The 13976-nt window shown below is 44.4% G+C and overlaps 7 protein-coding genes across 7 annotated transcripts; 4 read left to right on the top strand and 3 right to left on the bottom strand.

The window, feature by feature from the left end:
- The first annotated feature begins 525 nt into the window (after positions 1-525).
- Positions 526-1152, top strand: LOC135432685 (uncharacterized). The gene is made up of 2 exons (XM_064688449.1): positions 526-922; positions 983-1152. The coding sequence occupies exons 1-2, from the start codon at positions 750-752 to the stop codon at positions 1089-1091; spliced, it is 282 nt and encodes a 93-aa protein (XP_064544519.1). The 5' UTR covers positions 526-749; the 3' UTR covers positions 1092-1152.
- Positions 1153-1314: 162 nt separating this feature from the next.
- On the top strand, positions 1315-2654 carry Neos (Neosin). Its single transcript, XM_064688658.1, has 2 exons — positions 1315-1829; positions 1886-2654. The coding sequence occupies exons 1-2, from the start codon at positions 1387-1389 to the stop codon at positions 2568-2570; spliced, it is 1128 nt and encodes a 375-aa protein (XP_064544728.1). The 5' UTR covers positions 1315-1386; the 3' UTR covers positions 2571-2654.
- On the bottom strand, positions 2564-3414 carry mRpL50 (mitochondrial ribosomal protein L50). The gene is made up of 3 exons (XM_064688660.1): positions 3273-3414; positions 3117-3208; positions 2564-3062 (listed from the first exon to the last, which is right to left on the bottom strand). Exons 1-3 carry the CDS (start codon positions 3366-3368, stop codon positions 2621-2623), a joined length of 630 nt encoding a protein of 209 aa, XP_064544730.1. The 5' UTR covers positions 3369-3414; the 3' UTR covers positions 2564-2620.
- Positions 3415-3641: 227 nt separating this feature from the next.
- RpL18 (ribosomal protein L18) lies at positions 3642-4551 on the top strand. The gene is made up of 3 exons (XM_064688661.1): positions 3642-3664; positions 3807-3893; positions 3953-4551. Exons 1-3 carry the CDS (start codon positions 3662-3664, stop codon positions 4427-4429), a joined length of 567 nt encoding a protein of 188 aa, XP_064544731.1. The 5' UTR covers positions 3642-3661; the 3' UTR covers positions 4430-4551.
- BHD (Birt-Hogg-Dube) lies at positions 4507-6237 on the bottom strand. Its single transcript, XM_064688657.1, has 3 exons — positions 4942-6237; positions 4772-4883; positions 4507-4713 (listed from the first exon to the last, which is right to left on the bottom strand). Exons 1-3 carry the CDS (start codon positions 6134-6136, stop codon positions 4593-4595), a joined length of 1428 nt encoding a protein of 475 aa, XP_064544727.1. The 5' UTR covers positions 6137-6237; the 3' UTR covers positions 4507-4592.
- Positions 6238-6335: 98 nt separating this feature from the next.
- LOC135432826 (E3 ubiquitin-protein ligase SHPRH) lies at positions 6336-10810 on the top strand. The gene is made up of 9 exons (XM_064688655.1): positions 6336-6543; positions 6607-8485; positions 8546-9101; positions 9162-9348; positions 9412-9797; positions 9856-9971; positions 10032-10269; positions 10339-10499; positions 10561-10810. The coding sequence occupies exons 1-9, from the start codon at positions 6381-6383 to the stop codon at positions 10724-10726; spliced, it is 3852 nt and encodes a 1283-aa protein (XP_064544725.1). The 5' UTR covers positions 6336-6380; the 3' UTR covers positions 10727-10810.
- LOC135432828 (zinc finger protein 540-like) lies at positions 10759-13652 on the bottom strand. Its single transcript, XM_064688656.1, has one exon. It carries the CDS (start codon positions 13581-13583, stop codon positions 10986-10988), a length of 2598 nt encoding a protein of 865 aa, XP_064544726.1. The 5' UTR covers positions 13584-13652; the 3' UTR covers positions 10759-10985.
- Positions 13653-13976: the final 324 nt, after the last annotated feature.

Below are 13976 nucleotides of genomic sequence, written 5' to 3'. Positions count from 1 at the left end.
CTCAAGTGGACGCCGCTTGGAAAAACTGCACTTCAGCTTCAGTGCGATTTTCAAACTGAACGCAGACGGTTTAGCCTATCCCAAACCTACGGCAAGTAAAACCTGATCCTAAAGCCTAAAAGATGTTGAAGGCGCAACTCACGACGCTGGCCACACTGCTGCTTCTTGCTGGCGCAGCGCTGGCTATTGAGGTGCAGGTAAGTCAGACCAGTTAATTAGTACAACAATTTGGCATGGTCCATCAGCAGCAGACATGATGAGCATAATTAGTTGGTGAAAATCAATCCAGGGAGAAGCGCAGTCTCCGCCCAATTGACTCGGAACGCGTGGCTCTGTCTTACGACGAGAGCGAATGCTCGACGTTCACTTTTGACCCAAAAATTGTAACATGCAATTGTAGCACATACTAACACGAACACACATGTACACACACACACAAACACACATGTTTAATTGTTTGCTAATAATGAGCGGGCGCCCCGACGGCTGCCACTTGGGGAGTCGGAGACTGCGGAACCGGTTACCGCATGGGGCTGGGGTTATGCAATTCGCAACATTTGATATGTTTACTTATGTTGCTGTAGAAATTTGGATATCTGTTTAACCCACCGCAACCAGAGCATCATGAAAGGCGCGAAGATAAACAGGATCTGAACAAAATACCCGGAGTGGCAGGCGTTGATTATCCGATCTACCACGAAGTTCCGCACACGCAATTCAGTTGCCACAATGTGCCTGCTGTTCCGGGCATGTATGCGAATGTGGAGACAGGTTGCCAGGCCTATCATGTGTGCCACGATGGTCGCGAGGGGCACCAGGGAGCTTCATTCCTTTGCACAAACGGAACCATATTCAATCAGAAGGAATTCGCCTGCGACTGGTGGTACAATGTGAAGTGTGAGGAGGCTATTAGCCTCTATCAGTAAGTAGCAGAAATCTTAAATATATAAATAATACGATAATGAAATGCAATCGAACACAGCTTAAACGCCGATCCTGAGCATAATCCCTATGTGCCCAAGAAAAAGCCTGAACTGGAACACGAAGCACACGCGCCACATGGCGGTGCTGGCTTTTTGATACATGCCTAAATCACATTACATTTCTTTCATCCACTATTTAAATTCTTTTAAAACTTTCTATTGAGGCAATAAACTTTATAAATTTTTTTGTTAATTTGTTAACGGTAGAGCAGTCGATCTTCTTCTTATTCGTTTTCATAATTTGTACAACCGCGCTTCGATAGGCCGACTTATCGCTGTGTAGATATTTTTATTATCGACTTTATGCTGATATCGATAGCCGGCACCCACCACTACAAAGAAAAAATTTGTCTGGCTGCGTTGATTATTTAAAATAAACAAATTCAAACATTAGATATATAGAATGGCTGCTGTACGCGATGCCAATGCTCCTGGCTACAATATTGCACGGGATCCAGCCTTGGTGAAGAATCGCATATTTATTGGAAACCTGCCAATTTGTACAAAAGAGGAGCTAGAGAGCATTTGTCATCCATACGGAAAAGTTTTGGGCTCGTTGGTGCAAAAGAATTTTGGCTTTGTTCAATTTGAAAGCGAGGAAATCGCAAACAAATGTGCGGGTGCCTTAAATAAATCCACGTTTAAGTCAAAGGCGCTAACTGTACGGAACGCCAGCATAAAACTGAAGCCGCTGAATGCAATTATCAAGAAGATCAACCCAAACGCACACAACCCAGGAGGTGTGCCGATGGCAGTTCAAGGCGGCATTGTTATGTCCGCCGCCGCCGCTGCTACCGTCGTGCCCATTAACGACTGCGAGATTATCGTGGTCAATCGCGAGAATACGTGAGTATTTATGTTGATCCGTGGGCGCAGCAGCTAACCCTAACGCCCATCCGCAGAAAATACGCAGAGTTCATTGAAGATCGACTGAGGAATAGTGGCATGCGCGTAGATGTGCTCTTTCCAAACGAGGATGTTATGTTGAGCCAAGTTCTAAGCAATATATCAGCACGAGGCTGTCTCTACGCAGTACTGGTGACTCCGCAGCACGAAGCTCTAAATAGCATTACAGTCAACATATTATATGGGGTGCCGGCCGAACATCGCAATATGCCATTGGATGATGCTATAACACTAATTGCCACTGACTTTCGATTGAAGAAGCAGCGTGACGCGGTAACCGCATCTCAACTGCACGCCAAGCAGAAAAGACATCCGGAAGCAATGCAGCAATTGATCGAAATGCTTGCCGACAATCATCCACTGACAGCTTTGCAGTATGAATGCATAATTAATTATCTGGAGGAGCAGCGGGAACAACAGCTCAAGCGGGAGTTGGGTGAAGCTAATGCTTTGGCCAAACTGCATACTCCCGATCCAGAAATGGAGCTGCAAAAGAAGATTCTTAGTGTTATGAACAAGCCCGCGGTGACGGAGATCAACAGCGAGCTTATGTATCCCACATTTGAGTTGGCTAAAAGGGATAAACGACTTATGGAGCTGCTGCAAGATCCAAGGGTTATGAACGCGCTGGACAGCATTTACAACTCGGACCTCATAGAAACAGTCACGCAATATTTATAGATCGGAACACTTTATTAATAATAATCAGAGAAAAGCAATAACAAATAAACCTAAGGCCAGGATCGCTTTGCCTCATGTCCCTCATATTTGCGCCTATATTTTAGACCTGTTACCAGAGTAGAGCTCTTTGGAAAAGCAGTTTTGCCATTGAATTTAGTATCGGTGTCCGGATGAAAGCGCAAATATTCATACTGTATGTGCAAGTTCTCTGGCAAATCAATGCGCTTCAGTGCATCCAGCGGCACTGTGGTGTCGACCGTCGTCTCATAGAATGCGATCACATCGCCAACAGTGGCTATCTCGTGCACTTGGGAGTTGGGCACACCATGCTGTAGTTCTTGAAAGCACGCCGCCAGAAACTTGAACTTTTCTCCCATATCCTTCAATTGACGCTGGTCTCCACCGTTGGCCATCTGCAACCTGGCTGCAACGGCACGAATTTTGCCCGCTGCATCTGTGGAAGGTGCGTATGGCTTATGTGGACGCAAGAAACTGTAAGGTATTGGCTTATTACAACTATTACAATCATTAAAAAGCAATATTTACCCTTTGGCAGCAATCGATTCACCAACGGCAGCCAGTGTGTTTGTCTTTGTCTGCTTTGACGAAGCGTAGCATCTCTGCAGTTTGGCTACAAGCTATGAATGGGTGTTTGATTAATATTGAGTGCCTGTTAATTCTATTGAATTGAATATTACTCACATTTTGTGGCACAAGCATAAAACCTTTACGTAAATTCACCGCTGCCATTATTTTAGTGTTGTGAAAGATTAATATTTTAGTGCTGCCAGTCCTCATCAATGTATTTGTGTAGCCCTGGTAGATGTAAAAATGAGTTTATGTAATCGATAATGTCTTTATTCGATATCCCATTCAACACTTATAAGCTAATTAATATTGGGGATAATGCACTGAATATTTACATGCAAATCATCTGATTGCTACTTATTTGCATTCAATTAAATATATCGCCTTCCAAACGATGTCATTTTCTCAAGTATCGAGTTAATATTTTGGACATATTCGATATATCGATATTTTAGCCATCGCTATCTGTCACTGCTCGTCTCTTTCTTTTTCCGGTCGCCGAAATGGTACGACGCAAGAAATCATAAGCCTAAAAAATAATTTGTAAACATCTTAAATGATTGTGAAAAATATTCATTGTTGTTTGAAAAACATGACTTAACGCAGGCTAATTCAACAGTTGGTAATAATATTTACGTATTCTTGCAGGGTATTGATATCAACCACAAGTACGATCGCAAGGTTCGCAGAACCGAACCCAAATCTCAGGATGTATACCTGCGCTTGCTCGTCAAGGTAATTATATTAATTTTCATAGAATGTGCAGTGTAGCTAAAAGTTTTTTCATTTCACAGTTGTACCGTTTCCTGCAACGTCGTACAAACAAGAAGTTTAACCGCATCGTTCTGAAGCGTTTGTTTATGAGCAAAACCAATCGCCCACCAATGTCGCTGCAGCGCATTGCTCGCTTCTTCAAGGCAGCCAAGCAGCCTGAGTCGACTATTGTCGTTGTTGGCACCGTTACCGACGATGCCCGCCTGTTAGTGGTGCCCAAGCTGTCGCTGTGCGCCCTGCATGTCACCCAGACGGCTCGCGAGCGTATCCTGAAGGCCGGCGGTGAGGTCCTGACCTTCGATCAGTTGGCTCTGCGTTCGCCCACCGGCAAGAACACCCTTCTGCTCCAGGGCAGACGCACCGCTCGTACTGCCTGCAAGCACTTCGGTAAGGCTCCTGGTGTGCCCCACTCGCACACCCGCCCCTATGTGCGATCCAAGGGACGCAAGTTCGAGCGTGCTCGTGGTCGTCGCTCTAGCTGCGGTTACAAGAAGTAAACAACAGCAAGTGGAATTGGTAGACGTCGCTTTTTGGTTAATATATTGATTTGTCAATCGAGGGAAAAACGTTGCGCTCATTGTGGCAATAAAAAAGTTTTATTCCAAAAAGTGAAAAACAATTGATATGTACAATATGGATAATAATAATGTATTAGTCGCGCTAGTGCAAGTGTGTGCTCCAGTAATTGATAATAGGCTGATCTTGCGGCTGTACACCGAGCACCTTCTTCAGCTTGGCCTGTACGCTTCCGGACTTGGCATGATTCAGACAAATGACTTTGCTGTAATGAAAAAAAGACTTCAAAACGAGGCATACGGTTGGATATTTCTTGGACCTACTTTTTCCACTCTTCTATTAGCACCTTAGTCTGCTTGTTGAGCACCAGCTCGGTGAACGTCTTCTCCTCGACTGCTTGGACGGCTTTTAAAAGCTTGACCATGAGATCTGGAACTGGGAAAGAAAGGAATTAGTATACCCTGCAGTGTTCGACTCAAAATAGTTCTCTTACATTTGCGGGGCAGTTCGCCCGGCCACTTGACGGAGACGACGTCCGTGCCATTAACATGCTTGTCCAGAAAATCAATGCGAAACACCGAGCTGCTGGCTATTGGTACAGCAATTTCATTGGAAACCGATATAATCTTGTACTCGGAACTTATTGAGTGCTGATGCTGTGCATCAATACGCATCAGATTATGCATTGGCTCGGGCAGTAGTTTCTTCAGGCACACCATGAACCGAAACGTTCGCTCTGGCGCGCCACGCACTATAATCTTGACGCCAGTAAGGGCACAGTAGCAAACGGTGGCAAAATCCTCCTTGCGTACCACTTTCTTTATGTGACGCAGCGAGAAGAATTCATCCTGCTCGGGATCATCAATGCTCTCCTCATACATTTGTATCATTGGAAGGGTGGAGCTGTTGTATGTGAGACGCTGCGCCGGTGGTCGACCGCTGCTCTGAGGTGGTAGCCACGGCAGATTGCCAAAAGTAACGTGCTCGGTAAGGAAACGTGATCCGGCCAGCAGAATCCAGGCAAAGTGTGAGTGCAACTGTGCGAAGACATGCTCCTCTCCGGTCAGCTCTATCAGAGATCGTGGTGTCGGCATAAGGAACTGTGCGCCTGACAAACGTCTTTGTCTAGCCGAATAGTTAAGCTCCTCTGACGCCTTTGTGTTCTGTGCTCCTGCTTGCAGTTCTGTGGACACTTTCCTCAAATGCTCAGCCAGAAAGGGTTTGGTGTTCAGCAGAAAATACTTATCCTTCATTAAAACTATAATCGAGAAGAGCTGATAGTAGCCCCGGGCCTGCAAATCGCTGACACGAAATGTGTGACTAAGAATATGCCCGCGCGCCGAGTCGCCAAAGAAGACAAAGCCGCCGTCGCCGTCCTTGTTTGTGTTTATCTCGCAGCTGAGGCTCCGGACTGCTGCTTGCTTGACAAGATTTGCCACTTCCGGTAGGGCAGCCACTTTGGTGCTTACAAATGTCGCACCACTTTCTGTATCCTTGCTATATATGGCATTGTTGCTGTTACGCCCCAGTGTATAGTTGCAGGCGGAACATGTCTTTTGGCCCTGCTGTTGTTGCTGCTCCACATTAATAAGGTCCTCGATTTTTGTGTCGCGCAAAGTCTGTGTACAGAAGATAGCGCAGGGACCGTGGGCTTCGCAAAAGTGACATAGCGCAATTACAGCGTTCATCTATATATTGCTTCAAATTAGTTTTTGTTTACACAGGAATTCCGTTTATTTAGCAGGCACGAGCTTATTTATTTTCACTGTTTACAATGTGACCGCGTACAAAATTCTCCAATATGCCTCTTTGGAAACCAGTGCAAAACAATGTCAAATTATCGTAAAAACGCGATATCGACTTATCGATAAAATGTAAACAATTTTAATACGCGCTTCACAAAACTAGAAACGCTAGAATAAACCACTATACATGGAAGAACATTTCGTTATTATAAGTGAAATAGCAGATGAATGTGTTGAGCTCACAGATAAAATCGATCCGAACTTGCTGTTTTTTTACGGCAAAAAACAATGGCATATAAAAACATGCCTGACTGAAAATGCAAACGGTCTTGTAAGGATCATATGCAACTGTAAGTAGTTTACGCTAATCTAGGATTATTTTTGTAAAATAATAACCCTTAAATATTAAATAGATGAAAAGGCGCGCACCAAAAAACTTTGCTTCAAAGCAATTCAAGCGCAAAATGGATATTTTACACTGGTATTTCTTCAAAGGGAAGATGCCTCTGCCTACTCGGCGAATACACTCGACATGGAACTCGCTGCTGAGATATTGCCACTTCTGTTTAGCAATTACACACCCACTTTGGAGTTTGAGGTGGTAAAAGAACAACATCAGCGACAACGTGAGCTGAAGAGCTATGTGACAACGCAGCTTTACAATGCGTTGTACTGCAAGCATCAGGAGCAGCAACACGATGAGCCACTGCCTCTGTCCTTGCCGACTTATTTCAAGTCGCAGTTGAGAAAATATCAGCAACGTACCGTCAGCTGGATGCTGAGTCGTGAGCGCCTGCCAAGTGAATTTCCTGCCAACTACACTGTCTTGAAGGCCCTGAACAGCCAGTTTCAAGTGTTCAAGCATAAATACTGCCTGCAATTCTATGTCTACGAAAATGCAATGCCCACGATCTCAATGCCGCCAGGCGGCATACTGGCCGATGAGATGGGCTTGGGCAAAACAGTCGAGTTGCTAGCCACAATGTTGCTGAACCCCAGATTAAATGAGAACAACAAATACTGGAGCGAATTTTTGGAAAATGTGGAAGATAATGTGCCGCTCAAGCTAAGGCGTGCGGAACACAAAGTACATTGCATTTGCAAGCATTCAAAGCATCAAAGGGTGAAAGTGCAGTGTGTGCGTTGTCGACTGTGGCAGCACCAAATGTGTGTACTGGATGGCACCGATACTTATATGTGTCCAAACTGTTGGACAGAATCGACAGCAAACTGTTCAGAGCTAGTAGAATCGGGAGCTACCATCATTGTGTCACCAAATGCCATTAAGACACAATGGTTTCATGAAATCAGCAAGCATATAAATTCTTCTTTGAAGGTGTTGCTCTATGGAGGATTACATTCCGGGCTCTGGGTTAGCCCCATGCAACTGGCCCAGTATGACATTGTGCTGACTGACTACTCCATCCTTACGCACGAGATTCATTATACACCGAGAAACACAACGGATCGTGAGATGCGCTTTGAGCAGCGTTACATGCGCCCAAAATCTCCTCTGTTAATGGTTAACTGGTGGCGCGCCTGCCTGGACGAAGCCCAAATGGTTGAGAGCAGCACATCCCTGGTAGCGGAAATGGTTCGTGAGCTGCCTGCAATCAATCGCTGGGCAGTTACTGGCACACCAATACAGCGCACCATCGACGATCTGGCACCGTTATTGAAGTTTATTGGCTTTCAGGAGGCTTGTCAGCCTTGGGATGCCTGGCAAACAGTAACCAACTCCTTTTTGCTCAACCACAATGCTGCGCCGCTGCTGGAGCTTCTGCAGCATAGTATGTGGCGCACATGTAAATCAAAAGTGGAGGACGAGCTGGGTATACCGCCGCAAACAGAGCTCGTGCATCGTCTAGAGCTGAGCAACGTAGAGTCCTTGTATTACCGGGAGGAACATTATAAGTGCACTGAACTTTTTTTGACAGCCGTTGCGAAACACACAAAGTACAATGCCAACAACAGCAGCTCCTGCTTGGCTTCCATATCGCCAAAACTACTGAGGATTATATTACAGCCCTTTTTGCGCATACGTAAAACGTGCTCCGTTCCAGTTGTGCTAAACAACAATGTGGCCACCACAAACTATTTGAATCCACAGGATCTCTTAGCACATCTCAAATCAAATAACGAGTTGCAATGCAAGCGTGAACTGCGCACATGGGCCTCATCATACAATGGCATCGCAGCCATACATTTTATTCGCAAGCATTATGGACAGGCGATTCATAACTATAAGCTCGTGCTGAAGTTGGCCAAGGACTACAATGAGGAGAACATATCGTGAGTATAGCGAATTGTCTAATTGCCAATCGAATTTTATTGATAGCCTCATATTTACAGGGTGGACAGCTTACTCCAAATACATGCATTGCATAACTTGCTGGAGGCTTCCGCGTTGGCGCCAGAAGCGGAACGACTGACAGATCAGGAACTCTCCTCCTATCGCTTAAAGTTAAACACGCTGGAGCGCAAATATTTGGAGGACAAGTCAACAGTGCTGCAGGCAGCACGAAATGCCTATGAATTAAAGCTAAATGAAATGGATCAACTGTCGCAGCAATTCAATACAAACATTTTAGACCTATTCGCCACGTTGATCAATACAAGCGACTCACTGCACAATGCAATGTGGAACAAGATTGTCGATGAGTTTTTTAGACAAAACTGTTCTAACGAAAAGTTAAAGGATGTAAACTCCATGTCGGGCGTACTTTATTTAATACACAGCTGGCACGAACGCTGGAAGAAGCTGCATACTAAATTAGGCACTGAATTTAATTTTCTGAAGGACATCCTGGTCCAAGCATGTGAGGCAGTAGAAAAGGGAATTGCCTTAAATCAGGAAACGATTAACTTTATTAAAAATGTTTCCGATTGCCACTTGGCTGATATCTTAGTAAGTAGCTAAAACTTTTTATTTATAAATCATCCCACGTAATCGAAAAACCTTTTACAGGAGGACAAACCTACTAATAAGCCGATATCAACAGAAAAGCCAAAGATGCAAAAACATTGTCGTCTATGTAAGATTCGTGATATTGTCAATCAGTTCGAATGCCTGCTGTTTGCAAAGGAATTGGGCAAGGAGGGCACCATAACGGATGGCTCTGAGAATCCAAGCATCGAAATAATTATAATCAGAGGTTCCTAATGCCACAATTCTTTTCCATTCTTTTGTTACTAAAAATCCAATAATGTATTTGCAGTGATATTTTATTTTGTGCGCTCCAGACACGAGTTTAGCGAGTGGAAAGCGGAATGTAAAAATAAATTGGATTTTCTAGATGCTATGCAGAGCCTGGTTAAGCTGCAAATTAAGTATTGGATTGAAGTGGAATACGTAATAAAAACTTTTGATGAGCTGGACATGTGTAAAATGCGTATATTGCTCACTAATGACCCAGAGGAGCAATCCAACTTTCGCATATTGCCCTACCAGTTAGATGAACAAACAGAATTCAATTTATCAAACATTCGAGAATCGCAGATGAACTTTACGCGATTGTCGGGCCGTCTTAAGTATTTGAAGCACTTGAAGGAAGATGACGGTGACAAGCCCTGTCCCATTTGCCAAACACAGGATGATGAGCGCGTAATACCCTTAATTTTTAATCCGATATAAGATAATATTCAATGAAATCTGTTCGTAGTATGTAATGCTGTCATGTGGCCACTTTCTCTGCCAACATTGTCTGGACACCATGAAGAGGCAGTCAAGTCTTGGAAGCATAACAAAGTGTCCATTGTGTCGGCAAAATTCGCCACAGTAAGTTGTTACACTATCTAACCATATATTTTATTCTAAATACAATTATTTTTTTTACAGACTATATTATTCCGTGCGTAAAGGTATCAACAGTTCCAAAGTCATCGGCGACTTTTCCACAAAGATTACGTACATTGTCGAGTTGGTGCTGAAAATCAAATCCCAAAGTAAGGATAAAGAAAAAATTCTGATATTCTCGCAGTGGGCAACCATTTTAAATCATATTGCCAGCGCCTTGAGCCAAAATGGTGTCGAATATCGCAGCAAATTCACTACTCGGGATATTGATGAGTTTAAGGTTTGTATTTTGTGGGCACTCTAAAAAGCTAATTATTTATTTTATATTGTATGTTTTATTACCCGATAGGATCCCGACCGTAATGTTACATGTTTGTTGATGCCCCTGGCTCGGGGCTCCAAGGGGCTGAACTTAATCGAAGCTACCCATGTGTTTCTGGTAGAACCAATTCTGACGCCAGGCGAAGAACTGCAGGCTATTGGCCGTGTTCATCGTTTCGGTCAAACAAAGTGGGTGTCGTAATATAAACCTTTAAAACAGATATTTATATTTTTTTCTTTATCACAAAAGACCGACAACAGTGCATCGCTTCATTGTAAATGGTACAATCGAGGAAAATATATTGAAGCTTATTAAATCGGCTGACGATAAGTCCACATTATCAACACATTGGGACCTAGATAATATGACACTTGATAGCTTAAAGGATCTGTTTATACTAAAGGGAAGTGAGTAAAAACAGGTAATAGTAATAAAGTCTATAATATGTAAAAAGTGCATACTCAATATATATTTTGTAATTATATGTTGGTAGATTAAACTTTCACTATGTCTATGCTTAGATGTAAGCCTGCTTAAGCCTAGGCGTATTTATAAGGATTACAAAGTATTGCTTTTAAAAAGTTACAGTTTAACATATATTTGCAATTCTACAAATATTTCCTTGCACCCCACACATTGATAACATTTTCAAAATCTTATCAAACAATTCGCTCTCACACATGATCAATTTTAAGGTCATCCATGTTGGTGCCGTCGACGTTGGCCTTTTGCGCATAGTACCCGTCGTAGGAGCTTTGTGCCTTCTCGATTTCTTGCTGTTTTTGTAACTTTTGCAGCTGCTCGTAGGCGGCCTCTTGTATTTTGAGACGCTCCATTTCCGCCCGTCGCTTTACCTCGTTCTCTTCAAACTGTTGTGCCTGCAATTCAGCTGATGCTGCTGCACGCTCTGCGGCAGCCTCCTGGTACTCATCATACGAGTGCAGATTCTTGTCGGTGGCCTCGATCTTGTGCAGCGATGAGAGTTGCTCTTTAGCGGCCTCCGCAATTTCCTTACGTTTCGCCTCAGCTTTGCGTCTGGCCTCTCGTTTTGTGCGCTCCTGCTCCTCCAATTCCTCGCGCGCTGCATAGAACTTGGATGATATGACGGGTGGGCGATTTTCGTGAGTTCTTTGATGGCGCTTGAGCGCCGTCTCCTGACGAAAATGTGTGCCACATGTCTTGCACTCGAACGGCTTTTCGCCAGTGTGTATCCATTCGTGATGCCGCAGTGTCTGCGCTTTGGCAAATCGCTTTGGACAGAAGCGACAGGCAAAATCCTTAACCTTCTCGTGTATGATCTTGTAGTGCCGTTTCATGTTGCCAATATTGTTAAAACCCTGCCCGCAGCCGGGACAAATGTGTTTGCCTTCCTTCTTCGTAAAGTTCACCTGTGGTGACCAGGAGGGTACTGACACTGATGGAATTGGATTAACTGCCGTGCCAGCCAGCTGCGCTATGTCCACACGCTGCACACGTCTTGGATCCCTGGGTATCGTTGCCACCGACTCGGCACACACCTTGAGCAGCTCATCGGCAGCATTTTGGGATATTATCACGTCGACAGCGTCCGCAGTCGTGGGTGTTTCTATGGCTGCAACAGCTGCCGTAATATCCGTTGGCTCTCCAGTGCCCGTAGACACTTCACCAAGTTCCACTTGGCGCTGACGATACGTTTCAATGGCACGTAGTACACGCTTTTCGTGCGTTTTCAAATGCTTCGTGAGGCTCTTTGGATAAAGGAATTTCTTGCCGCATACTTTGCACTCGCAACGCTTCTCACCGGTGTGCGTCATCTCGTGGATTTTGCATGCATGCGACTTGCCGAAGGTCTTGCCGCAATACTGACAGGCATAGTTTTTGATCTTCTCGTGCACAATCTTGATGTGGTTGGCCAGACTCTGCTTGTTATGGGATGCATGCTCGCATATGTGGCACTTAAACTTCTTCTCTTGGGTGTGCGTAAGGATGTGTGTGTTCCATTCCTGCCGTGTAGTTTTGCCAACGCCACAGTAAGGGCACACATAGTTCTTGATGCCTGCGTGCCGCATCAGATGATCTTTGAGCGCGCTGTTGATCACAAAACGTTTGCCGCATATATTACAAGGGAATGGCAGCTCCTTGCCGTCGTGCTTGTACATGTGTTTCTTCAGTGCCATGGGACAGCGGAAGACCTTCTCACACTCTGTGCAGGGATAATCTCTTGGCGGCGCCGCAGCCTTCGAGATGTTGTGCACCTTCTTCATATGGAAAGTAAGCAGGCGAATGCGTGGAAATGTCTTGCCACATCCTTCAACGCTGCAGGCATGCACCTCAGACAGTTCCGTATGCGCATGATCGACGTGTAACCGCAGTCCACCAGCTGTTGTAAAACCCTTTCTACAGGTATCTACTTTGCACTGAAAAGGCAACAGATCGTTATGGTGCTTCATATGCTCCTCGTAGCGAATGGCCTTCTTGAACTTCTGATGACAAATATGGCAGTCGATGATGCGATGCAAGTGCCGCTCAGCAGCTGGAATTCGCTTGCGCTTCATTCTTGATTTGGTCCCGTCTGCTTCCGATCCTGAGCTATAGTCGTCCTCAAGATCTGCATTGGCAGGAAGTCTTTTCATACTCATTTTACTGCTTGTTCTTGGATTTCCACGGAGACGTTGGGCCAGGGGCATGTCGTCGTCGCCATCACTGCTGTTGGGCTCAAAGTCCACATCGTTGTCATTGTCGTTGCTGCTTGCGATTGAGGATTCATCGCCGAACATTTGGAGAATGCCAGTCTGGTCCTCAACATCTTGTTTGACTTCTTTCTCAACCTCCTCCGCCTCTTTGTCGACGTGCTCCAGCATTTTGAATACGTCCTCTTCATTCTCTATAATCTCCATCTTGTGATTCAGCAACGGATCAAAGTTTATCCGATCCTCTTCCTCGCCAGCCAAATCTGCATCCTGTGTCGCAACGTTCAAGACGTCAAAGTTGTCAATTTGGTTAATGGGTACAGCTGTTGTTGTAAAAAAATTGTTAGCGACCATTTCTTGAAACCTTTGCACGGAGTCCACGCAAAGCTTTTGGAAGTCGTGCAAGTCGTTGAGCCGGGTATAACAATTGGTGCACAGATTCATTGGAAAACCGTCCTGCTGTTCCACAGAGAGTGAAGTGCACACACACAGTTTCTTGGCCAGACCCGGGACCAGAAACAGGTCGTAGGCGGCATCGTTTCGTAAATGGTTCAAGCAGATGCGACATATTGTTTGTATGGAGTATCCACTCCCCCCATTCATCTTCGGTGTGTTGTAAATTTTAAACTGCTGAGAAAAAAAAAACGCGTCAGAAAAGAATTTGTGGATGTCGTTGCTGTTGTCTGTTAAATTAACAGCTTCATGTTCACTGTTATTAACAGCGGGGACATATTTCCTTGTTTCGGATGTACAAAATATTAAATTAATTTTTGTTGAAACTCGTTACAATTTTTTACCAGCAATAGTTGATTTTGACGGCATTTAGTTTTGGCAAAAAGCGGCAAATAAGAAAACAAACTTTAAATTAACATCTGCTGAATGGTTTCTAATCGATGTCTCTAAGTAACAGATAACAAATCGAACAAAGCGATAGAAAGTAAAAGTTGACCCAACATCCGTTCCAATCATATTTCAGAATTAATGAAGTAGTTTAAG

Source organism: Drosophila montana, unplaced genomic scaffold, assembly GCF_035044405.1.
Source record: "Drosophila montana isolate Dmon_TW-CO22-7 unplaced genomic scaffold, ASM3504440v1 contig_3213_1, whole genome shotgun sequence".
In the NCBI taxonomy this organism is placed as follows: domain Eukaryota; kingdom Metazoa; phylum Arthropoda; class Insecta; order Diptera; family Drosophilidae; genus Drosophila; species Drosophila montana.
Note: the sequence above shows the minus strand (reverse complement) of the source record. Positions and strands in the feature narration are given on the sequence as shown.